Genomic DNA, 26,694 nt, shown 5'->3' on the forward strand with positions numbered 1-26,694 from the left:
ATTTCTCTCAGATGGGTTGTACTAAATAAGCCCTCGATGCTAAATAACCATTGTATCTTCTGTATATTCTGGTTTATTTATGTTCAGAGAAACAAAAGCTAATATTCAAATGCTAGAGAATTTCACGAGGTAGAGGTTAAGCTGCCCTGGAAACTGCCTCAGATTTCCAGGGATGGTGGGTCCGCAGCTGTACGGACAGAAGGACCAAGCTTGCAGGAGACGGAATCTGTGCAGAGCCGGAAGCCCAAAGGCTGGGGATAAATGCAGAGCCGCTCGCTCTCAACCCGCCCCCAAAGCCGCAGAGCGGTGGCCGCAGGATGGCGGTGCAGGAGGGGCGGACGGGCAGCTGCTGGGCGGAGCCCCGTCTTCGGGCTTCACCCCTGTGTGCCGGTGCCTGGGCCAGCGCTGCGCCTCCGTCAGTGCTGCGTTTGGCTCCAGGGCAGCCTGGACCGCACCAGGACTGGCCTGCTGTGGCTACCGGGGATGGCAGCAGGCTCCAGAGGGCCAGCGTGGCCGCTGCGTGGGGGCTAGTGACCGTGGATCAGGCCTGCGGTGCGGCGGGCCGGAGGGCGCGGGCGCGCGCGCGGGGGCCTGCGCCTTTAAGGGCGGCCGCGCGCCTGTAAGGGCGGGCGCCGTTGCTACGGGGGCGCGCGAGGCGCGGAAACCGAATCGCGGCGCGCGCGCGGGCGGGTGTCATGGCGGCCGCCTGCCTGGTGAGGGCCGGGCCGGGCCGGGCCGGGCCGGGGGGGGGGGGGGGGGTGCCCGGGCCTGCCGCGGCTGGCGCTGGGCCGCGGGGGGGGAGCGGGTTTGGGGGGTGGGGGAAGGTGCGGTGCTGCCCGGCGTGGGCCGCGCTGCGCCGCGCCGCGGAGAAGGGCCTGGGCCTGGTGCGGCAGTGCTGGCGCGAAGGCTGCGGACGGGGGGTTGCTGGGCTGCCGGAGGAACGGTCCGTGCGGCTGGGATGCGGCTGGGCGCCCATTGGCTTGTTCTGAAGCGTGGCCAAATGTTCTGTTGTGTTATAATGATTCTCTCTGCACTTTTTTTTTCCCTGTCTGACCCCCCCTTGCTTGGCCTCTGCTGGAGGCTGCTGTGTGGGGAGACGCTGCATTTGTCAGCAGTAGGGAAATGGGAGCAGTTGGTCCTTTTTGTTGTTGTTCCCGTGCTACCTGTCTGTTTTGATGGGCCTGCTCGCTCTTGCAAGTTTGTTCCCTTCTGTGCAAACAGTGGGCTCTTGGCTACACCTGGGGTGAGCTGAGCAGCTGTAAGAGCAAAGCTGTGCTTGACTGCTTGCTCAGGTGGTGCAGCAACAGGACTGATCTGTTCTAAAGCAGCTCTGGTGTGCCTGCACCAGGAGCGGTGGGAAGTGTGTTGCAGATACGTACAAATGGTTTGCACAGGTTGGTTAAGATCCAGGTGGTTACCTCAGCTTGGATAATTTTTCCTTTTTCCAACTTGTTAGTATAGGTAAAATTCACAATTTGTCTTGCAAGATGTACTTGTCTGTAGCAATGCGGTAATATGTTAGTGGGAAACATAGACCAATCTGAAAATGTTAAAAATCCGTTTGAGCAGCTGGGCAGCCCACATCCTGTCTCTTTGTGAGATTGCCATGCTGAACCACAGACTGTCTTACCTGCAAGTGCTTCTTATGCCAGGTATTTCACATAAGATGGATTATTTGAGTTCTTGCATCATGATATAGGACCCTGGCTTGTTTTATGCTTTGCTGGGACTGTGGAATCAGTCTGGCACCAGTGTGAAATGCACAGTAAAGAACTCTGATTCATTGGGAGTATATTGATTTAGGATCAGGGAGGAAGAACACTTAAACAGTCTCAGAACTTGCTGGGTTTTTTTTTGTCCTGAGTAGTTGGGCTTGCATGGTATGAATATGTGGTTTGGTTAACTTGTCGCAAAAATAAAATGCTTTTATTGTGCAAAGATAACTCTTAATCTATAGTCTCTAAACATTATTGTCTTTTAGGAAGATCCGTCTTTAGAGAGACACTTCAAAGGCCACAGAGATGCTGTCACTAGCGTGGACTTCAGTCTCAATAAGAAACAACTGGGTAAATCATCTCTCTGTGTTTTGGTAGTTGGGAAATAAAGAATGTCTCTCAGTTAAATGAAGGGAGCTGTGGCAATACTGAGTTATGAAAGAAGCAAATAAATTATTTTCAGGTTTAAGAGGTATATGTTTCTATGAGGACTTTAAAAAGATTGTGTTGCTAAACGTAGAGGTGGTTGATTGTGTACATCCTGCTAGAGCTTTAGGGACATCTATTATTGCATGTCATTTCATGTACCTTGCTTTCAAATAGTAGGCTTAAAGTAAAACCTCCCTCTTCCTTCCCCTGCCCGAGAGTCTGTCCTCCTCATCTTCCATTGGTCATGCTAAGGTGTCTCTCATAAGCTGCTATCTAATGAGCCAAGCTGTGGTCCGCTCTTGGCTCTGTGTGTTGAGAACGAACCAGTAGTTTTTTGGCTTTTAGTGAAGTCATTGCTCAGGGTAGTCTACATGCATGGTAGATGTGTGAGAACATCACTTTGACTTGCAGAGAAGATAAGGCAGAAGCGATGGAAGATGACTAGCTATAGGTAGCTGTATGCTCCTTGTAATAATCCTGTTTTGATCTATAAACCTACAAAACACGCTGGAAGTTGGAAGGAAATTAAAATTAATCAAATTAATTTTGGACCACCTGTCTTGGAATACCTGCTGTTGTTTTATTGCTGTCTACTATCTTTTTGTTTTTACTCTCTCTGTCATCACTTGTGGAGTAATAATTCTTTCTCTATCTGCGTCAGTGATTGTGTTTATAGATCCCTAAAACTTTATCTAGAGAGTACAAATCTGTTTCGCAAGGATGCTTTGAACGTAGTTTAGCATTGGTTTCTGTTGGCCTTTCAGAAGTAGTCCATGGGTCTTTGCTTCCTCTTACTAGGCCATTAAAATGTTATTCTTGGTATTTGTTATATGTGAGATCCAGTAAGAAAGGAAAAAAAAAACCTCTAAGACTTGTTTTTCTTTAGTTAATGTTAGGTCAGTCATGTATATGTGACTCTTTTTGAGGTTTAAAATTTTTTTTTTCTGTCTTCCGTCCTTTACTACCTTCCAAAATAAACCAACCAGACATAAAGGATGAAGTCTTTATTATTTTATTAAATTGTTTACTCAATCCAGTAATTATAATAGTTATCAATAGGTCACATCTAACCAACATCCTATTCGAGTGCTTTATTGAGATGGCAGAGCATTATTTTCCTTAAATTGTGTAGCACCGGAACTGGGGAAGCTGTTGTATTGCAATTTAGTATCTTCACCAGGCAGTGACTTAGTGTAGTTTTAACTAAAGTTTAAATGTCTTGACATTGTCTTCCCTTAAATCTTAACATCTCTAAGGAAAGATGTTGCATGTATGAAACAAACAACAACAACAAAAACCTGTCAGCGTAAACTGAAGCGAAAAATAGATAAGATTTCTCTTTCCTCAGCCCCCTTCCCCAGGGGACATGCATAATGAATGACCACATTTGAAATGGGCATATATTAATCCTGAATCGATAGCAGGAAAGGAGGTAACTATTACTTTTGTGTTGAAATGACTGTGAAAGAAAAGGACGTTTCCAGCAAAAGCTATTTGGTATTTTGCCATAATGCTAATGAACTGAAATCTCTTTGTAATTATCATACTGCAGTATCAGAACCTACCATCAAACTGTTCCTTTTTTTTCTAGGAGCAATTTAAGCCTTCCCTGGAGATAAGCCCCACTTGGCACTTGGGCAGAGAGATACAGATGCAGCTTTGGTTTGTTGGCAGGCTAAGATGTGTATACCCTGTACTTGCCTGTGGAAAATCTACAAAGTTTTCTGTTATTTAGGCAAAAATTGATTGAAGTGGTGTTTTTACTGTCACGGTTTCTGAGACTTGCCATCTAGTATTTTTTTTTCTTTTTGTTGAGTTGCTACCGGTATATATTTGCTCTTCTGCAAATCACTAGGATTCCTGTATTGCACGCTTGCACAGCATGGCAGGCTTCAGGGGAAGAGCAGCTCTTCTGAGCTCTGGGGAATTTTAGGCTGAAATGAAGTTGCATTTGGGGAAAGCTTTTGCCTAGTATTCTTGGCAGGGACAGGTTTTGCTCCCTTCATGTCAGGAGAGGTGTATAGCTTGTATGAAGTTCAGCGTCATGGAGGAGTCTGGGAACTAGTTTGCTAGGCAAGTAGGGAGCCTTTGTTGAACAAGATGGAGTAAGTTATGCTTGCAGCAGGTGTAGTGTGTGCATCTGATTTCTGCGTCCTGCTTGCATGACCCTGCACTAAGGGAGAACTTGGAGCAGCAGCAGTCCTGAGGGACAACTGTGTTCCTGTAAGTCGAATCTCTGCTCTGTGGGATCTCCTCCCAGCCCCTTCACTTTTCTCCTGCCTTTGGTCCTTTCTGCTCTCTTCCCATTAGGAACAGACCCTTGTTCTGTTCTATCCCTTTCTCAAGAGCCCAGGAGTGAAGGCAAGTTGCAGTTAGTGGGCTTTCTTTTTTCCCCCCCTTTTTTCCCCCACCCCCAATAAGCATAGAAGTAGTCCTGAGAATGGAAGAGGTATGAGTAGATGGACTGCTTCACAATTAAAAAAAAAAAAAAAAAAAAAAAAAAGGCTGCGAGATAACCTTTATCCACAGGATACTTGTGTGTTTCCTTAGTATGTACTTGTTTAGAAGTTTTGCTGCTTTTGTGTATTTTTGCCTCTGCAACTATTGCATGAACTGACTCCTAGTGGTAGAAATGTCGGTCCAGTCCAATATATGACTCTGTTTGAATTACCAATGCAATATACAATATGCAGTATGTTAATGAAGTTTAGTGCTCAAAGGACAGCACGCTTGAGATTGCTGGAAGCTGTGATATTGAACTGAGTGTGAAAGATAGTTAAGTGTAATTGGAGAAGAACTAATGTAAGCTTTTTTTTTTTTTTTTTTCCCTTCTTCTTTTTCCTTTCCATTTTCAATTCAGCAAGTGGCTCAATGGATTCGTGCTTGATGATCTGGAGTATGAGACCTCAGATGAGAGCCTATCGCTTTGTGGGCCACAAAGATGCAGTGATGTGTGTTCAGTTTTCACCTTCTGGCCACCTAGTGGCTTCAGGCTCCAGAGATAAAACAGTTCGTTTATGGATTCCCAGTGTGTAAGTATACATTATGTTTAACTATGGTTTCAGATTTCTCCCTGTTTCTTGATAGCAGTTCTTTGTGTCTGGAAATGGGAATTGTTTAAAGGAGCAGACAACCACTTTACATGGCAGTTCTGACAGAGGAGAGAGAGCTTGGTCTTGAAGAAGCGTTGAAAAAGAATCTAAAATTCTTTGTAGAGCTTAATGTGTCAATACTAACTTCTACTAATATAACAAGTCATTTAATATAACTAAGCAACGACTGTTTGATGCTTCTTCCCCTCTCCCTTGTCTTTTTTCTTAGCAAATTGCTCCTTTCCTTCTCTGCCAGTATTAAGTAAAGTGCTGAAGCACGAGTGGGGTTTAGTGGTGGAGAGTCCTGTTCCGTGATCAGGTCAGAGGTTAGTAGTCCACCAAACTTGCATAGCTTCTAATCTTTTATTTCTTGTGTTCCCCTGATAGTAAAGGATGGTGTATTAGTGAGATAAAGATGACCTTGATTGTATTTTGACAGTTTTGTGAGCTTGCATGTGATTAACAACTGTTTACTTACTATTTGTGTACCTTGTTGTCTTTTCCTCTGTAATTATGAAATCTCCGTTTTTGAGTAGAGAGTTTGATTGGCTTTAATTCATTAATGCTTAAGTCCTCGATAATCGTTGGCCGAAAGGTCTTATAACTTGCATCATTCTCGTCCACGATGTTGTGTTTTACATGATATGTGTCTTCAGTAAGGAACATTTAATTGAAATACAAAGCAATTGTGAGAGAGCTGCAAAGTTCTTGAAAACATGATCTTGCTCCAAGTAGTGAGAAGCTTTTGTAGCTGAGTTGCAGGAAAGCGGCTGCCAGCATTTCTTCTGGTCACTTGGTTCCTGCGCTAGAAAGCGCAATCCTCTCTGCGAATGGGCTGCCACGTAAAGAGGTTTCTTTGCTTCTGAGCTTGTGAATTCCTACTCTTAAGGATGGAAGAAGCACTGTCTCTGGGACCTGTGAGAAGCAGCCCTGATGTGTGTAGTGTTAGAGAAAACCCCCTCCAGTTTATTATAAACATGTCGCTTCAGGAACCTGGGAAAACTTTATTTGCTTGATTTTGTTGAGTTCTTCTGGTTATGATCAAGCACTAGAAGCTTTTTAGATGACTGTTGATGAATTTGATGGTTTACTAAACCTCTAGTAACCTGTGCTATGGAACTGATACAGTCTGAAAGTGGCTTTTTAAAATCTGTGCTAATGTTTGCTGGAGTAATACTCTTTCTCTGCTCCAGGCTAAACTAGATTTATCACCCCACTTCTCCCCATGCCCAACCGTCAAGGTGCTCACCTAAAACTGTCAGAATGCCTGAACTCTTGTAAATACCTATTGCTCATTTTGTATTCCGCTTAAGTTATACAGCTGGGGCAGATATGCCGTTACTCACATGTGACAAAAGCTTATTCCTTGCTTCTATTGCAAATTCCAATATATCTTTTAACTACAGAACTGTCACAGCGCTTTCTTAATGATGGAGTGACTATACTAGAAATATAGTAGAAACTGGGTAAAGAAAGTTAAAATTAATTTATAGTGGATTGGAACTAAAATGTACAGCTTGTAATTTTAATTCAGTTTAGTTAAACTTTCCCAGAGTTAATGATCAGAATGACATGCTAGCATATACATTATTAAAGGACACAAGGTATATTACATTCAATTAAAATTTAACCTTGCTGCTCATCCACCTGGAATAAAAAGAAGGATTCACAATATCTTTTTGCTATTTCCAATGTAATGATGAAAATAATTTAGGAAGTGAACTTCTTCATATTCTTGGACACTAATGTATAAATTGCAAGAAAGGACCAGAATGAAATGGGAAAACTGAACTTAAATGATTTGTGCTGTGTGATGGATCTTAATTGCTTTGGATGTGAGCACTCTGTGGTCTAAGCTGTACCTGTAGCTGTCATATCAGAAAATGGCCAGCATGGAAAGGGAATTATTGTTATGCTAGTCACACTGCCATGCACCGAGGTGCTCCTTTAATCTGTGCTTATTCAGTATTCTCTGTCAATTTACCTTCTCTAGATATAGCAAAAAAGCAGACATTGAGGTTGAATCAGATTTACAACCTTTGACTTGCAAGTTTTGCAGTGTGATTAAAAGCAGTGCATCCTCTCTATTGACAGGAAAACGGAGAAGGTGGATATTGTTCTACTGAAGTTATTAAGAAGTGCTAATCTTAGGTTAGCAAGGCACAGAAGTTAGTAGCCTTGCTGTTGAAAGCGTTCTGCTCGACAAAGTCGTGTCTTTGTTGAGAAATAGTACTTTCAAGCAATGTCCGTAACAGTCTCTAAAAAGAAGCATTTGAAAAAAAGACTGCTGACCTTAAATGTGCTTTGTTCCCATTCTCAGAATTATTAAGACTTTGAAGCCAGCTCAATGAAGAGTTGAAACACTGTGGTGATTCACAGTTAGTTCCTCCCAGAACGAGTGCACACACAGATTATAAAGAGACAGAACGGCATTCCATGATACTTGCAGAAGAGCAAACTGAATTTCAAGGGATACGGCATATCATAGCTTGTTTGTGGGACAGGACTTTTTTGGAAGAATTTGAGAACTTGCAGTCCCTTTCAAGGGCAGCATATTACTGATAGAGTCAATGCCACTGTCATGTGCGGATTTTTCTTTTGCAGTTTTGTATTTTTACAAGCCATGTTGACTTTTTTTTTTTTTTTTGCGCTATTTTGTGTTTCTGCTGCAAGTTTTTATCAGATTTGGGGATGTTCTGTGTCTTTGACAAAAAGAACTTTCCAAAGAAGCAGCCTTTCATTTTGTTCTTTTGCATTCTGGCAAATAAGATTTGAATGAAACGAGGCGGCTCTGACCTTTTTTTGAAAAGGGGGGGGATGTTGCTGGAAGTTAGAGTATTTTGATTTTTCTGCCCTTAGAGTTTCTGTAGTCTTGTAGATTTCTGTGTATGATGGGAGATTCTGGTTTTCTAGCAACCACACTATAAAACTTGACTATTAAATACTAATGGATAAGGGAGCAAACCACCATGTCTCTCTGTTCACTTTTGTCTGTGAATTTTGCGCTCATGGTAGTTCAGTAGATGTCGTGGAGATGTTCGTGACTCTTGGTCCAAAATACGCCTACTGGATAGTGAAATCCATTGCACTGTGCCTTGCATCAGTTTGCAAGAAAAATAATCCCTTACATGTACTTGGAAATGCTGCAGAAAGAAGAGTTAGTAATACTTAGCTTTCATCTTGTCCAGATTGCGTTAATGGTAGTTTTACTCAATTATCTACAGCATCAGACATTCCGAATTTACTGCATTATTTCTTTGTATGATGATACATAGGAAGCATTCTGCTGGAGTTAGGCCATTACAGTAGTAGTTGTGCGATAGTTGCCTGCTTGAATCTGTCTAAATGAACTGTGAAACCATTTACCCCCTTCTTACCTACATTGCAGTAAAGGACCTGGTAACTGTGTAGAATCTTCACCTCTTTTTTTATATTGATGTTGCTTCTGTAAAAATTGTTTTTTGATAGTTGCACAGATTAGCATTTTTGACTCTTCATAGGCCATGCAGATTGTTTCAATTTGAATTGGGCTCTGGTACCAAAGTAGAACAATTTTTTCGACTGTATGTTTTGAACAAACTCGTGGAGCTATACAATGGAGCTTGATCAATATTTTGTTTCATAATGTAAACATACAGAGTTCACATAGAAATAAAGGTTAATAGTACTGATTAGCATGCAGAAACTTAATGTTTTCAGATATGAAGCGTCTTTGCTGTCTTGTTACACAGTTTCAACATACTCTTTCATTCTCTACAGCAAAGGAGAATCTACTGTGTTCAAGGCTCATACGGCAACTGTAAGAAGTGTTCATTTCTCCAGCGATGGCCAGTCCTTGGTTACAGCTTCTGATGATAAAACGATCAAAGTGTGGACAGTTCACAGACAGAAATTTCTATTCTCGCTTAGTCAACACATAAACTGGGTTCGTTGTGCCAAGTAAGTACAGGTTTCTGGCAAATAGTGATGGTGATCTGTCCTTTGAAGTCAAGTATCATGATGATTTTGTGTAACATGCTTCTATTTAGGCTGGTTCAAATGTGTCTGTTGACTGAAATACATTGGTAACCTGCAGAGAGATTCCTCAGATAATAGTTGTGTAGCTAATCTGTATTTCTTTAATGATCTGTTCTAAACCAGACTTTTCTACTTAACTATTTGCTCCTTGTTTCAGTTTTACTTGATAGTGAGAATTTTATATATCAAAGCTACTGCAGAAGCAGAATGAGAGATTATATTTAATCTCAGTTTGGTTACTCTGAGGCTTGTTCTGCCTCTATTTTAAAATAAGTATCTGTGCTTCTTGCCCTCCCTTGTTTTGAGAAGCAGGACACTTAGGAGAACATGAAGATAATCATCTACAAGCATTTGGGTATGTGAAATTATTATTGTCATTCACAAGAACCACCTAGTGATAGCCTTTGATGCTTTTTCTAACGATAACAGAAAAGTGCATAAAATACTGGAAATGCTGCCAAAATAGAAGTGTTATTTTCTGTTAATTTGTTGACTTTTGGATAGTTTGAGGCCTTACAGATTGCTTTTTTCCTCAACCTACAGCAATTGCATTTGTAGTCTCACTGATAACCAGTATGATTGTTGGAAGAGCGAGGTGTGTTTACTGGCATAACTTGATAGTTGGCCCAATCCAGTTGACCCTATACACTTTTTTTTTTTTTTATGCAGGCAGTTCTTAATTGCTTTAATTCTTGTCTTAGATTCTCTCCTGATGGACGATTAATAGTGTCAGCCAGCGATGACAAAACTGTCAAACTGTGGGATAAAACCAGCAGAGAATGTATACATTCCTTCTGTGAGCATGGCGGGTAAGTACGTGGAAGTGCATGAGGACCAGCCTTACTGTGATTGCTAAAACAGGGATGCCTGCAGAATGTGCACGTGCTTTTTGCGACTGCAGTAAGAGAAATGATCCTTGTTCTGTCAATCATTTTCCCCAGTCTCTTGCAATTGGGCTTGAAAATTGTGCGGATGTGCATTATAGATGGAGTCGAATTAGCTTTTGGCACTTATTACAGAAGCAGCTAGCAGGGAACTCAATACTAAAAGCTTCCAGAATTGCTTTGATCTTGTTATGACTTGTCCAGGTTGGGACCCTGAGAATTCTATTTCAATAACTGTCCAGCATGTCAAGCCTTGGGGGCTTTTTGTTTTGTCTTGGGTTTTTTGTTACTATTCTTCATTTTTGGAAATAAAGTTAAGTTCTCAATTCCTTCTTCTAGTTTTGTCAGACTTTTATTGTGCTCTCAGCTGATGAAGTAAATTCAAAGAGAAGTGTACTGACAGATTGGTACCTGGATTATTTGTTTCATCCTTAGAACGATAGTTATTTAAATAAAAACTTCTTGTTCTAGTCAGCTGTTGAATCTGGGAATATTTTTGAAAGGGAATGCTGAGGCTCAGCAGAATTTAGTTTACTCAGAAATGCAGAACAAGTCATCAGTGAAAGACTGGAATCTTTCTAGTTTCTTGCTGCATTGAATTGTTTTTAAGCACACAGTTCTGTTGCTTTGAGATAATATACTATGATACTAAAGACATGTTCAGGCAACATTATTTTTTCCAATGCATTTAAGAACATGGCTTCTCCAAACAACCAACTGAAATTTCTTAGCTTTCTCAGCATTTGGTACACTAACTCAGTGTTATTAATCTTGTCTAATTTCTTGCATGAATTGGATGAGGTGTTAAAGATGCCTTTCATTGAGGGTTCTAAAGGTTCCTTTCTAGTTATACATCCAAATTAAAAGATGACGGCATGCAAGTCCAGAAGGAAGTTTGCTCTCAGCCCTGCTGTCTTTTATGTGGCAACATAATGATTTCAGGCACAAATTCATGAAGCTCCATCTTAAAACTAGTTAAGGGTAATAACAGAACAATCTGAATTTTGTATATACTAGTCTAGAAATACTGTTAATTTAGTAAAAGTCATGTGTTATGCAGACAATTTAACACTTGAAAATGTTGTAACAGTTGGATCCATCAAACTTTAGGATGTTTAAATCTACAGCTCCTACAATTATAATCCAAAACTTTGAAGATAGGTATTTTTAGATATGATCCTGCATTCTACTTAAGCAAGGTCTTGAAAATAATTCATAATACCAAATCACTCTTAAATTTTAATATCCTCCTCTCCATAATATATTAAGATGTCGCTTCACTCCTTGAAAAGGCCTTCTCCAATCTTAAGCAAGAGTTTAACATAAATCATTGGATTTAACTGCAATTTACAGGTTTGTGAATCATGTGGATTTTCATCCCAGTGGTACATGCATTGCTGCAGCTGGCACAGATAACACTGTGAAGGTGTGGGACGTTAGGATGAATAGACTTCTGCAGCATTATCAAGGCAAGTTAAGACCTTGGGGGTGGGGGGGAATATCTTAAAATATAGAGTTATCCAAAGTCCAAGGACTGCTTCTCCATCACCTGCTGGCTTTCCAGAAAGGCACTGACTTAAGCCTGCCAGGGAAGCCTTTTGTCACTAGACCTCATGCTTTGCTTTGTATTAGCCCCAAGACTGATTCTTACACACTGATGGGAAACCAGAGGGAGAACCTTGGTTCCAATTTCTTCCTCCCTGCCCGCCATCAAAAAAGGCAAAAAAAAACCAAACAAACAAAAAAAAAAAAACCCAACCAACCAACCGAAAAAACCTGCACAGTCCCATGTTGTGGATGTGCAGAGGTGTTATCTGCAATGTGTTTAGGTTTGTATTTACTGTTCCTGAAGAAATGATGTGCAATAGACAAGTTGTGGCCTTTGTCACCGCATAAGCACATGGAAAAATTGGATGCAGTCTAGCAAAGCAAATGGCTAAGTTCTTCATGAGAAAAATAAGAAAAGTTAACAAAAGAGGAAAATAAAAACTCATAGATTGCAATTTTAGACCGTAATTCATGTTTACAGTTCCCCCTCCAGTGTCTCCTTTGTTTTTTTTTTTTTTTTTTTTTTGAGTTGATTGTCCTTGATGTAGCTTGCCCTATGTGTCAGAATCTACATCTCTTCCCCCTTAGCCTCCAAATGGCATCTCTACACTATTACTGTTCCAGTCAAACTGATCAGTGCTTCCATTTGGTAGAACTGTGTAGTAACAAAGGACCTTTTCCATCCCTGTAAGCTTTTTTGAGTTTAGTTGTAGTTCTGTGCGTGTTAGTAACTTTAATGTAGCGCTTCTTTATTGCAAGTGATTTTAAGGATGTTACAGTATTTCGTAAATCCATGCATTCTGAGGCACTGTTTTCAGTACAGATAGCTTACTGAACTTAATTTTCTGTTAATTTTCTGTTAACTTTTTGTAAAAACCACTTTCAGTATATTGGTAAAGCATTCTAGAGATACAGGGTTGGAGCTTGCTCTCTTGTTCTTTCTGCCATCCACATCAGATAGTGCCAGTTTGTGAGCTCTTGCAGCTGAATGCCAGGCAGGAAAGGCAGAGTAGTAACTTAGTTTGCAGTTCGTTCTTGCTAACTTTAAGTTCAGAGCCATAAATTGAGTTCTAAATTAAAGCTGTTGGTCCTCTTGGATTTATACAACTATAGTCTAAAGCACTTCAAGAAGAATTATACATGTCTCTACTCACTCATTCAGGCAGTGAAAGAATTTGCATATTCTTTCAATATAAGTTCTCTAGCTTCCGTGTATCTTGATACAGAAGGACAGAGTAAGCCGTAGCAATGTCTGAAGAGCAGAGTTCTTCCGTTTGTCTTCGTTTACAGCGATCTGTGAAAGAGTAGACTTGCTGCCAATGAGAGCAGTGGGAGTTACTCATCTCAAAGCAAATGCAGATTATCTGCAGAGAAACTATTAAGATTATGAAAGTCCTTTGGGTTCCATAAGAAACTTAAAAGAGATCTGCAAAAAGAGCTTTCTAGGAAGTCTGCAAAGTTTGGAATCCTTTAGTACTTCACACAGAGGGCAGTTCTTTCACTCTTTCCATATGATAAAGACAGACTACTACGATGATATAATCTTACCATTAAGCGCTGATGGTGCCATGACCATCATTGGAACGGTTTTCTTCTTGGATAAAATTCATATCTTATTTCTGGCCTCAGCTTCTTGCAGCTTGATTGTGTTTTATTCTTGGCTTCTAGATTTAAGGTCTTTTATCAAGTGTATTCTCCCTATGTAGTCAAACCAAGCTCTTCAAGTTCTCTTTCAATTTTAAACCAGATTAAGCTCCTAGAACTCCCATATAAGATGGCTATTTTTTAATCAGTTATTACAGACTCGCAATCACTTCTAGTTCTCTGGTAGTTAAAATCTAGTGAAAATAAAGCCTTTTAATGATAATTGTTCCAATTAATTGTAATTGTATCAGCGCAACACTGGATATGAATGCTGAAGTGTGATTCTTGGTGTAATAACTATTGATAATTTGTGACCCTTATCAAAACTTGGAAACACCTTTGTCAAGTCTTGTTACTAAAATAGATAGCATACTTAAATACTTGAGCAGTGTCAGACTTTTACTCTACTCGATTAGCTTTTAAGCAGTGACAAGATCTGCAATGCCTGTTTCCAGACACAGTATTACTTGGCTCAGAAATGATCTCTCTTGCTTTCCGTTTACTGCTATTAAATTGTCCGAGTCCAATGTGAGTTAGATTTGGCTGCCGCGTTTCTTTTTGTGTCTTGGAATTTTCCCTTGTATCCCACCCTTACTAAATAGCATTTTAGTCAGGCACTCTTCCTATCGAAGTGTTACTTTTTGAGTGTTACTTTTAACAGCTACTACTGTATGAACCCTAATTATGCATGAAATATTGAATTAGAAATAGTCATGAAAGCCAAAGGAATCTAATAAATTGAAAAAGTAGTTATATGTAGTGATTTTATGCAAGTGTGGCTGCAAGGTTTTGTTGCTTTAAAGATGTCTGAGTCCTGTTCTAAGGATTTATACACAGGCCTTTCAGCTAAATCTCAGTTCCATGATCTCCCATGCAAAGAAGTGGCTATCTTAATTCCACTAGAGGGCACCTCTTCCTTCAGGATAAGGTCATAATGATAAACCAGTGCATAGTTTTGACCTGTTTCAAGGGAATCCCTTTTAAAGATTAAATTGGATTAAGGAGTTAATAGATAAGTAGTCCTTCCCATTTGCATTGCCACAGACTCTTACATGTTAAAATTTGATTGTTCTTCTGAAATCGGTAAGTCTTTTAGCTGTTTTGCTCATGTTACCAGTTCTTTTTCTAACTACGACCTTTGTAAATGCAGTTTAGAAGTAGAAAGCAAACTGCAAAACCTCTTGTATGGTATATCTCAGCAAAGTGAAGTATGCTCTGGCCCTTTCTGAACAGGAGAATAGAAAAATGCTTTATTCACGCCTCTGCTGCTTACTTCTTTGGTATAGTAAGTTAAACCTCTACAAAAAATGGCCAGTGCTTATTACCCAAAATTGTTCTCCCCCTGTGAAAATGTGTGTAGGGCGCATCTGTTGCAGGCCCACAGAAAATAACTCTAACCTGCTTTTCACTGCTATTTTAAAAGAGCAGTTAGTACAGCTGTACATTTTAGACAGAGGCTAGATGATGGTTATCTGTTCGTTGGGGACCATGATAATGTCAAATCCATCCCAATTTATTTTCTGACGATTTGGTTACTAAGGTGTTACTACTTTTATGTAGTAAACACCTTGTTAGCCTTAAGACAGTTATGTTCAGTCGCTCAGTAGGTTGCTGTGACTCTAATGGTTATCATGCAAGGGTGGTGCTTGAGCCCAGTGTCAATCTCTGAACTGACCTGTATTTTTCTAGGGCTTGGGTGGCGGAAGGGTAAGATTGTGGCAACAAGTCAGTGGGAGGTATCTCCTCTGGCTGCACCTGATTCAGTGGTTACAACATGAAGTGGACTGGGGTTGCAGGACTTGTTGGCGAGCTTCTGGGAGTGGTGTTCTGAGTGCTTTGGGGGGAGGTATGAGCTGGTTAAGCAGAAGATGGATAAAACTTTCTCTGAGCTTTTAACAGCCAAGAACTGCTTGGACACAGCAGCTGTGAGAGCTCACAAAGGCACGCAACCGATGCGGTTTCTTTCCAGTCTGAAAAGATTCTTGGTGAAGCTGGAAATGCTTTTTTCACTATCTGGAACTTAGAGGATGTATCATTATCTCCATCTATTGCTGATGTGATTCCATTTAGAACTTTAGTTCACAGAATATGTGCTTTCCTTTATCCAAATATAGACATTGAAGGGATGAAGAATATTACAAACTATTCAAAATAAAATATTTAAAGGAGAAACGTGTTTAGCTATTTTTTCAGGAGGAAAACCTCCACTTTTTTGTGTATGTTTTTCTAAGGTATAATATAATCTCATTGTGGGAGAGAAGAGCTAGCTTTCTGATAGAGGCAGTATTCACCTACAGGAATAATTGCTTAGAAGTCACCTATAATGAATTAAGACTTTTTTTCTATGCTTTGTTTTAGTAGTCCAGGTGAAGAGGAGTTATCTTTAAGAACTTAAGCTGACATGTCTAGTGTTTCTGAGGTAGTCTTAAAAGTAGATGCTTTCTGTTTTACAATTAAGCAGCTTTATTTCAGATTTCTGCTTCAAATCCACATCTGCAAAAAAAAAAAAAAAAAAAAGTGCAGTGTCTTTAAAATTGTATTTGGAGGGAGTATTTTTAACATGCAATTTGGACATACACCAGTAAGTATAAGTATACCAGTATATGAAACTCCTAAGGAAATGTAAGTTTAAATTTTTTTTCTTATTATTTATTTATTTATTTATTTTTATTAGTAGTAGATTCAAGATACCAGAATGTTTGGAGAGCAAGTAGTATAATTATTCTTAATTAGATACTTAAACGAACCAAAACTCTTCGAGCATAATTTCACTATTTTATAATGTCACATACACTCGAAAAGCTGTGCATATGTGAAGTACTGCCTGTTCCCATAAATAAATATACTCAGTAGCTTATTTTCTTAAAAGTTTTTAAAAAAAGTCTACATTAGGTGAATGTTTAATGCTACAGTGAATTTGTTTGACTTTTTTCTAGAGCATTTTCTTTAACTCTCTTCAGAATAACTCCTCAGTTTCATCTTCATGCAGGAACACTTGCTTTATTCGAAGTTCATACCCACTTGCTTTATTGGAAGTTCATACTTAGGCATAGTTTGTCTACTCATACTTGTTATTTTAATATTTTCAGTGAGGTGAACTTAGTCTGAAGAAGTAATATTTACACTGCCCAATTACATGGGATCATTTTCAGATTGCAAGTACTTTCCTAATGTATCTTAAACCCAGTTCCAGTTAGTCAGGTAGCAAGCAAAAAGAACCTATACAAAGCCAATTTTGAGTCTGTCTTTCGTGGTAATTTTAATGTTCTCCTTAATGTACTTAGCTTATAGATTTTATTTTAAAATGGCTTGAAAGTGAGAAAATTAGCTCGCCAGTGGTAAAATATGTCAATGTCCAGCTTTCTTACAGAATCGTGCAGCTCACTCATGCACCCAGACATGTTTTTAGGGCTAACTGGAAGCTTTTGTAGGGCTAAGTTGCTCAAGAATAATTGGCAAAACTTTCTTTTCCTTTCAGTAAAGTAATGCCCGTTTTCACAGGAGTTCAATACTGCCCTTGTTCTATAGCGCTTTGAGGAGTTCTGTGGAGTCTTTCCCCAGTGATGACTTTCCTGTTAAACTTTATAACAGAATATTGGAATGTGCTTGTACCTTATTTTATTATTTTGCCTTGGGCTTATTATGTAAGTGGTCTCAATGATAATTGTGTACATTTTTTCCATTCTTAGTTCACAGTGCTGTGGTAAACAGTCTTTCCTTTCACCCTTCTGGAAATTATCTGGTTACTGCTTCCAATGATTCAACACTTAAAATTCTGGATTTGCTAGAAGGACGACTTCTGTATACTCTTCATGGTCACCAGGTGAGGAAAAGCCTTTTATACAGCAATGTACAAACCCACAGCATACCAGACAAATTTGTGACAAAGTCTTAGATTTCTTCATAACCAGAGTATTTTGAAAGTTTCCTTGTGTAAAATAATGGAAACTTTTGAAATTATCATTGTTTTGGAGGGAAGGAGTATGGGGTTGAAAGGAGATAAGGTAGGAATGGAGAGAGTGATGAAACAAGACAGAAACCAAGTCCTCGTGTTGAGGATGCAAACCGTCAGTGCTGTTCCCCAGATTCTGTGCCCCTGGGTCAGTCGTGCACTCTCTGTACCCCAGGTCTGTCGTCTCCCTTTCTCTAAAGCTCTACAAACAGCACTTCACTCCCTGACCGGACTGCTGTAAAAATAAATGCAGTTCTGCAGTCAGGCAGTTAAGGACAGTGGTGGTAAAACTGAGGAAATGTATTTTGGGGTGTGCTTTGGGAATATCCTTCCATCTTATTTACTTACTGAATTAATTAATTGAAAGTGATAAATGCTATTGTTCCGTTAAGTTTAACCAATCGACCTATTAGTACTCTGCTGCTGGATGTGTTGCTTGTAAAGTTAATAATTATACAAATGCTTGGAGCGCTTCTTTTAAATGTTAGATGTAAACAAATAGCCTAATTTCATTGTCTGTGCTGAGCAAGTCTGAAAGGCATGGAAAAAACAAGCCTATTTTAAAGGCTTTCCTTTTTTGAAGGCGACAAAACATATTCTTAACCCACTAGCCTCTGTTAAATTAAGGCTGAACCTTAAAATGCCAGAAGCTAGCTGGGGAAAATCACAGCCTGGAGCTGTAGGGAGTGGAGGTGGCAGGTGAATTCTAGGCAATGACAGTAGCTCTATAAGCTGCAAAACTGATAATTCTGGCTTTTTGGGGCTTTAGGTCTAGTGATTGCATTCTCTCATGTCTGGAAAGGGTTGAGTTCATTCTGCAAATGCTCTTCCACTGTGCATATTAATACATTTCTCTCATATTTTGTAATTTCAGTGGAAAAAATAATAATCTCATTCTTAAAGCTCCACCTCGTGGAAAGATCTGATTAAAACTGACCAAAGGGTTCAAACGTTGGAAAGGGTGGGATAAAGGTGTGGAGGAAAGAGGGAATGGTCGCTCTCCCAAAGGATACACCTCATCTGCGTAAGACTTCCTTCCTTTGAAGACTGGAGCAAGGGGTTATGCACATCAGGCAGGGCTGTAAAGTTTTTAACTGTTGTCTTAATCTCATTTTTATATTTGTCCTTTGTGTTAACTGGCCAGCTGAATGGTTAGGAAGTAGCTATCTGGAAAAGGATAAGTGTAGTTGGATGGTGGGCAGCCTTAATCCGTCCCTCAAGAAGGGACGTGCTTGGTTATTAAGTAGTAAGCTGAACTTGCTTTCAGTTCTTTCCTTTAAGCTGTAGGCTGTTTCTGGCCAAATGCAGTGGCGTGGGGAAGAGATCTTACTTTGAATGAGAATCACAGCTGTGGTAAAACTGATAGTGATAATGGAAGTCTTCAGAAGAAGGCCACAAAGCCCTTTCTAGGCTGATGCTGTACTAAATTAAGGACTTCTACAAAATGTTTCTTGAATCATCTGCTTAGATGTTAGGTTAAAACTGCATGATTTTTTGACTCTTTCAGATCAATAAAATAATGACTGTCACTTTATCCCAATCACCTACCAGGCATTGGAAATGCTTTGACACTGGCACAACTGAGGGGTGGTTGTCATTGTGGGCTTACAGCTTCTCCTGCTTGGAAACAAATGGAAGTGCAAAAGTGGCTGGTAGTGCTTTCTGGTTTTCTTCCATCAGAAGGTAGATTCCTTTACTGGCTGCTGCTCTATCCAGCCTGCTCTGCTGGTAGATAAACCGAGTCTATTTGATACTGAGAGCTCTATTTTTTTTTTTTTGACCAAGAAAAACACACAAAGGGGGTGTGGTTTCCTTGGTCATTAAGTAGATTTGTCTTTTTAAGTGAGGGCTATAGGAATATTAGTCACCAAATGAACAGCCTGTTCTGAAGACATTCTTAAGTAGTGAGTTTGTGTGGGTGAATATGTTGCTCCAGACTTAGTTTGTACTCTTGACAGCTGACTGCTTTTCTGTTGTTCTCAGAGGGCTGCATGAAAGTGGACACTCGAAGAAAGAAGACTTAAGGTCCTTTAGACATACTTTGACGCAACTTTTGGAGTGCCAGGAATTTGTTACCAGCTGATTAACTGTAGTTTACATAGGGAGAATTGCCAAGTTTACATTGCTGTCTTTAATTATAACAGTGCTTGCTCCCTTGTAGAAGGATCATTAGAGACGGGAGTTTGCAGCTTGGAGCTGACATCTTGCAGCTGCAAAATGTAATTCTGTACAGAACTGCATATTTTCATTCTTGAGTGCCTCAAGTTGTGAAGTACTTTTGGCTGATTCTATACAGATGAGACACAGAGCTGATACGTAGGTCCAACATTGGGCCTGAGTCATCATCCAGGAACAGACTGTTTTGGGGCCTGTAAGTCACCTCCAGATAGTTGTTAGTGAAGAGCAGGTATGTATACTGTGTCTGTCCGCCCTTTGGAGCGGTCTGATGAGAGCATTTCCAGACAGCTTCCTTAGGGGAATGAAAGTTCTCAGTAAATATTTGGAAAACATCCGCATTGTTATGTTTATAAATGGGAAGCCAGAAAATGCAAAGTTAGGATTCTGCAAGCAACCTTAGCTTGAATCATGAAGTAGTTGCATTCCACCTACCTGGGTGGTGTAAGTGCTCTCTGCTTTGCTGAGTAAAAAGCAAGATACTGTGAGCAGGTATGCAGGAAACGGATGTGCTCCTTTACTGTCTGCTGCCAGGTCTACATAGGTGGCATTCACACGCATGCATGGTAGCCCGCTCTAAAGGGTGTGAGGGCCTCTTTGGGTCATACAGCACTGCACCAGGATGGGGAGAGAAAAGGGTGCATTACAAAGAATAAGCAACTGGCTTTAGATATCATTCTAAATTCAAATGAATTGCAATCTTTCTGTGATTCTTCTTCTTTTTTTTCTTGTATTTGGTTTGGTTTGGGTTGAGTTTTTTGACCTTAAACTTCTGGAATCAAAATGTTACTGAAGATTCAGTTATAAGGTGCCAATGTATTAGGGAAACAGCATTAATCTTCCCCTGTTAGCTGGAGCACACCTTTATTGTCTGGTCAGGGATGGCGCAAGCCTGCAGTTCGCGCTTCATATAGCGATAAAAGACATTTCAAAACTGTCTGCTGAGACTCCTTGTGACTTCTTGCTAGAGCTCTTTTCTATATGAAGACAGCCCTTTTTGTTGCCATCTTTGTCTCCTTGTCCTTTTTTCCTTAGTTCTCCTTATCTCTCTCCTTTTCTCTTTTTTGTGTTACCACCACCATTGTGCAGTTTCTAGGAATCTGCCCCGTGTTATCTGGAAGTGCTGATTCTTTTTATACTCACTATAGCCTTCAATTCCATCTCTACTTGGGGACAATACTTAGCTCTATCCTACACCTCTTGACTTGCCAAGGTAATGCCTGTGCTAATACCTTTTCCCCCTGCATTGTCTTTGCTACTGTCTCATTGCTGCTCCCCCCCCCACCTTAGACTCATATTAAAATTGGCTTTTCCTATCTGGTGTTTCTTCTACAGCATTCATGCTGTATCTTGTATGAGATTATGAAACAAGTTATGTTGGCTTTGTCAGCATTCCTGTCCCTCATTCTTCCTGACTGACTTCCTCTCTGAATTCAGCTTTCTTCTTCTACAGTGCATCCAGACTTGTCTTTCATCTTTTGTGTTGAGGTTGAGTAGATCTTTGTAGCTATGTGCTTCCTTGTTTGCAATTTGTCGTTAAACTGAGACCTTGGATCATTGTTCTCCACCTTACCAAAAGATCTGTTAATTTTAGTTAGTCTTCACTGAACTGTTCTCGGCTATCTTTTTGCTGCTAAAATGAAGTGATAGGGGAAACATGTGGGTCATTCAGCATCTTGTCTCAGACCCTCTGTATTCCTTTGGCCTTTGGAGCATTTATCAGGTTTCTCACTTGCTCTTGGCACTCTCATAACTGTCCTGATCACCTGCTCTTTCCCTCTCTTGTCATTTCAAAGTTAGTCTGCTTGTCCTCTTGCCTTCTTCTCTTGTGCTTTAGAGCAGTTGAAAGCATCTTAAATAGCGACAATGGCTACTCTGTTAAACTGATAATCCCATGCCTGTTTACCACCTCCCAGACTTTCTTCTCAGGCTTTTGTCATTACTTATCTCTTTTTTTTTCTCTTTGTGCTAACTATCTATTCCAGGAGAATCTGACTGAGTGTACTGCCTGTTTACTTCCCTCTTTTATGTCTCCTTCTATGGGCAGCAGAAGAGGAAGCTCTAATTCAACTGTTCACGTTCCTGTTTCCAATTCTTGGTACCTCTCTTACTCTCTTACCTCTCTCTTCTCTACTAAGCAAATATTCATTTGTTTCTTCAAGAACTTAAATAGGTCTGCCAGCATCCTTGACCCTACTTCTCTCCAACTACCTTCATCTCTGCCTTTCCTTTCATCTTACTGAATGTGCATCATTAAACTTACGGTTTATTCTTGGACTCTCTCAAGTTTGACTTGTTTCTTCTGTTATGCTAAAGTCAAAGTCTTAGCTTTCATCTTAGCTGAAGCTCAGAAGTCTGCCTTCTCCTGACTTGAATTGACCGTTGATGGTGTTGGCCCTGCTGTTCTTGAAACTGTGCACTCTGTCTTCTGTCTTTTACCAATTTTTTTGAGGAAGGAAGTGTAAGGCTCAAGGTACCTCTCTGATTCATCTGCTGTCTGTACGCAGGTATGGCTCTTTGCTCCAGATATATTTCCATTTCTCCGTTTCCAGGATTCTTGACTTGTCTCTTCAGTATCTCTTTAGAGATCCGTTTTTTAGCTCTGCCATTAAAAGCTTTGTTTTCAGGAATGCTATTCCTGCTGTCCCTTGTCATTGCTTTCTCATCTGTTACAGATGCTACTAACATCCTGCCAGTCATTAGTGCTGTAATCAGTATGCTGCCTTCAGATCTGATCTCTCTAGCTGATGAATGCAGACTGCACTGAAGTCATTCATAATCTTCCTGTGCATCGTTTCTTAAAGCCACACTTTGTGTGAACTGATCAAACTGCAGATCGCTAGAGCAATAAAGGCCTTGTGGTCGCTAGCTTTAATCAGTAGGAGGTGAGAAAATTGGAGTGGGAAAGGAAAAAGTGATCTGTCTCTTGGTGGTCAGTGTTTAAATTAGACTGTGTAATATGAAGCTGTGCCTCGGGTTTCTTAACTATGTATGCAGCTAGAACTGGTTGCCCTGTGTTTCAGCTACCATGCCATGGCTGTCTGATCTTGTCCAAATCTTGTTCAGTGGGAACTCTGTCGCAAAGGACTAGGTTTAACCATGTTAGCGTTTCTTTTGTAGCTCTTGGTGCCCCAGTTTCTTTGCATTCAGTGCTGTTTGTCCTTTTCAGGGCACCTTGGAGCATACCACTCAACCTGGTGCTGTTCTTCTGCTGGGGGATTTGAATCCTGATAGCTATGATGTTCTTTTCACTCAACTTCTCCAATGCATGATGTTTTGTTTTGTTTTTTTTATATATACTTTCCCTCAGACTTTCCAAAGTTGTCCTACTGTCACTAAAACTGTAGTTACCCTTTCAAACTTTGAGGTGCACAAAAGCTCAACAGTCTTCTTGCTGTCTTGGTATCTCATTGTCAAACCTCTTCTCTCTGAGCCTTTCTGTTTCCTAAGCTGGTAAGGCAAGAAACAATAGGAATTTGGGGACTGATGCTATCAGCTTTTAGTTCCTGCAACACCTGAAGTAATGAGGATGCAGAACTAGAACTTCCGACTGCTCTGGGGATGCTAATAAAAGGACATTTATATTCTGCTACAGGAAAAAATAATACAGGTGATCCTTTAGAAGGTTGCTATAACCCAGCACATTCTGGCTGCACTGGAAATAATGAAGCATAAATTTCTGCCTACAGCTTGGAGAGAAGAACGTGCAGCCACCTCTTTAAATGCAAAATAGTAACTTTAAAGAAAAAAAAAACTGAAGGAAGCTTTGAATTTTTCAGGCTCCAGCCATGTACCTGTTGTCCAGGACTTTGTCACAGATTCATCAGCTCTTTGCCATGCTTACCTGGAACGAATGCAAGTTAGGCTATGTCTAAACACTGGTGTGTGTGGCTTTTTCAATTTTTGTTTTATGTGTTTATATTAAATCCGAAGAGTATTTGGCAAACAGTTATTTGTATGTTGCCATAGCAAACCTGTTATATCCGGGAGGAGTGCTGTATGTGTATGTAGCAAAAAGTCTTTTCACTTAATTTATGTCAACAGATCTGTAGAGGATGTTGTGTCTATTGACTTGTTTGTTCCCCTTCTTTCAATTTCTAAAGGCACATTCCACCTTTGATACCAGTTTCTATTTTGGGAGGAATATGCTCTGTAGAATCTCCTCCCCTCCCCTTCCATTCAGAATGTCCTGACTTTGGAGTTAATTCATGTCCTGTTTTGATGTGATTTGTAAATTGTGCTAAATTTTATCTAAATACACTGAAATATTTAGAGACTGAGGAAATCATTTTGCAAAATGTTGCTGTTCTCGTGTGTTCCTCGCTTGTGCTCATTTCTGAACGTTTTGTCTCAACTGGTTCCTCCCCGCGTCCTGACTTGCACTCTGACTGTCATAAACAAGTAAAACTTCCATATCCTCAGAACCCAATCTTTTCAAATACAGCATTTGATACCTTGATAATGCACCGACATAATAGAAGGGTACTGTTTATAATGTTTCCCACTTCATTCAGAAACTTCAATCATTCAGCAATATTCTGGGTTTATATACTTGTTTTTTTCCTTTTTCCGTGTCTGTCTTTTGCTTTTCCTTTTTATTTTAGGGAACCTCCATTAGTGACAGTGTGGTCAGAATGCTGAGTATTTCCTGGGGTAGGGGGAAAGCAGATGGGAGCAGAAGAGGGCAGAAGTACACTTTGTCTCGGTCTATTGACGACGGTGATGTTGGTTTGAAAGGACTGCACCATTTAATGCCATGTTAGCTGAACAAGCTTAGTCACGTTAATGATTGTGCGTGCATTCTGAAAATACTGCAAGGAGATCTATTCAGGCTAGGTACTCCATAACGAGATGACCTACACTATTAGGTGATAAACCTCTTTAGAAATCACTTCAGATGAAATGATGGTATGGGAATGTCAGAAAGTGTTTTTAAGGAGGCTGAAACTCTTCAAACACAGCATGAGCAGATAGAGATTGTAGTTTTGCCAGCACAATCTTACGCCAGCGTATTTGAAAGTATAGAAGACTGTAGGCTGCAAGTTGCAGTGAGTGTGGGGCATTTATCCAAAGTGCTGTTGTTCGTATGTACGTCTTGCTTCAGGATTTTTAAAGATGAATTTGCTTTTTTAGGACATGAGAGAAAGAAGGGAGATGAGAAATGATTTGGTCTGGAGATGTGGGGTTTTCATGGAAGACCCTTTGGGAAGACGTAGTCCTGCTAGAATAGTACATCCATGTGATACAGGGTGCTGAGAGGTTGCTTACCTGCCTTCTGAGAGATATATCTCAGAATCTGAGAGATATATCTGAGATAGTGTTACTTGAAGGCAGATAACTTTATTTCCATTGGGAAGTATGTATTTGTGTTTTCTTTCTTTAAGTCTGTCACAAGCTCAGCTTGCTTTCCCAGCAAACTTGGCCATGTGCAGCCTCTGGAAAGTTAATTTGAGCTCAGGCAAAAACTTAGACTTAAGACAGTCTGCTAAATAGTATGTTTAGTAGCTGCCATAAAACCTCCCTATCTGCATCCTTGGCTGTTTATTCCCAGCAGAATAGTTTGTCTCTTGCGTCTATGCTCTAACACACATAACTGTTTCCCAACTCTGTTCAGCTGCATCTCGGAATGTCTCTCATCGTTCTCGCATGCTTCCTTCCGAGTGCTTGCTTAAAGGTTGAAAACCTATTAAACTAGATGTGTGGTGTGGAATGCCTGCCTCTGCTCAGGCACAGCTTCAGAAAAAGAACAGACAAGGCTGTTCAAAGTCTCTCGGAACTGACTGTTTAAGTGCACGGCTTCCTCAAAATGCAAGGGTCTCTGCTGTGCAAAGGTGATCATGGACACGTTAGTTCTGGCATCTCTTCTGTAAAACTACTGCGAAGAGAAAAGCAGTTTTAAACCTGACAACTGACATAAATCTACATAGATTGTTATCCTGTAGCTTGAAAATAGCAAGCAACAGTGCCGTAAGTAGTGCTTGCCTCCTCTTTGCATTCTCTTGTGCTGCTGCAGGTGCCTAGTGCCTGCTTGGTTTGAAGCCTTTGTCATTGCTTGTCTACATCCTCTAACAGGTGAGGGTCTGCGAAGAAGTGCTTCTGTGGCATCGTCTCCAATAGCTTCAGATGTTCTCCCCTGTGTTGACTTTGTCCTGTTAATGTGTATCCAAAGGAGAGCAGTTGCCTCCTGCCAAACTCTACAGTAATCTGTAGCACTCTTTAAGTTGAGGCTAATTTACAAAAGCAGGTGGGTTCTGCTGATGCTGTTGTCTGCCATTCAGTGACCTGCCCTTCTGTTGTTCTTTCTAGCACTCCTCAGTCCTTGTCTTTTCCTTCCTCTTGTGCTGAGCACAGTGGTCTTGACTCTCAAGTCTCAAAGTGAGTAATTGGATTCTACTCTGAATACTGAAGTGAACATATGTTCAGTTGTTCTGCTTGTACAGATTCCTTGACTTAAAATGCTGCTAGCCCTGTCTGTCTTATAAAAATCAGATATATGAGGCATAATTGATTGATTACTTTGGTAGTTGGTCAGATGTATTCTGAAGTTATGCCACGGTGGAGTGGTGATAGCTTTAAGTGTTGGGTCTTCTGCAGTGGGCAGTTTGCATGGAATGGCCTAGAAATATATAGACCATAATAACAGTTGCCTAAATCTTTTAGCTTTGCTAGAAAACTGAAGCTGTAGAACTGAACATCTTTCACCTCTTGCCTGGGAAGCAATCATCTAGCCTTACTTATTGGCTATTTTCAGCATCAGTCACGTGTTCTGTGCTGTCCCTTAGTGACAGCTATATATTTTCAAAGAAATGCTGTGCCATTGTCTATGGGGAATGTGTTGCACACTGCAGTCTATGAAATACAGTGTCTACTGGTGCCAGTACCTTGAGTATTTTGGATAACATGCAAAGTTGTGGCCCCTTGCACAAGTAGGTGGCACATGCGTATTATTGTGTGAGAATCTTGGATTAGCGGGTTTTTCTTTCATGTTTCTAGTGCTCATGCTCTGAAGAGGAGTTTGGAAAATATGAAATCTTAAGGCTTGGCAGTTGGAGTCTGACAGGTGAATTTATCACTTCTCGAAGTTGTGATTCAAAACCCTGATTTTCATGGGGCATGGCATATGATATGTGAATGCTGAATGTTGTCAGTATTGGGGATATTTTTTTTTATCCTAACAGTCTCTCTCAGTACTGTTTGCTGTACTCTGTGTGTCTGTGTCTGTTTAAACCTCCTTTTCT

The 26,694-nt window shown here is 40.4% G+C and overlaps 1 protein-coding gene across 5 annotated transcripts in view; it reads left to right on the forward strand.

The window, feature by feature from the left end:
• Positions 1–317: 317 nt before the first annotated feature.
• Positions 318–26,694, forward strand: part of POC1A (POC1 centriolar protein A) — a 59,465-nt gene continuing 33,088 nt past the window's right edge. For 3 of the 5 annotated variants that reach the window (XM_062585755.1, XM_062585756.1, XM_062585757.1), the window contains exons 1-7: positions 673–713; positions 1,982–2,066; positions 5,005–5,176; positions 8,996–9,175; positions 9,955–10,062; positions 11,491–11,606; positions 17,019–17,152. In XM_062585755.1, the coding sequence (XP_062441739.1) occupies positions 696–713; positions 1,982–2,066; positions 5,005–5,176; positions 8,996–9,175; positions 9,955–10,062; positions 11,491–11,606; positions 17,019–17,152 (813 nt within the window). In that variant the 5' untranslated portion in view covers positions 673–695. Of the gene's footprint in view, positions 553–672; positions 714–1,473; positions 1,653–1,981; positions 2,067–5,004; positions 5,177–8,995; positions 9,176–9,954; positions 10,063–11,490; positions 11,607–17,018; positions 17,153–26,694 lie in introns of those variants that run through there. The other 2 variants (XM_062585760.1, XM_062585758.1) reach the window with 2 other exon arrangements.

This window comes from Rhea pennata, chromosome 12 (genome assembly GCF_028389875.1).
Source record: "Rhea pennata isolate bPtePen1 chromosome 12, bPtePen1.pri, whole genome shotgun sequence".
NCBI classification, from domain to species: Eukaryota; Metazoa; Chordata; class Aves; order Rheiformes; family Rheidae; genus Rhea; species Rhea pennata.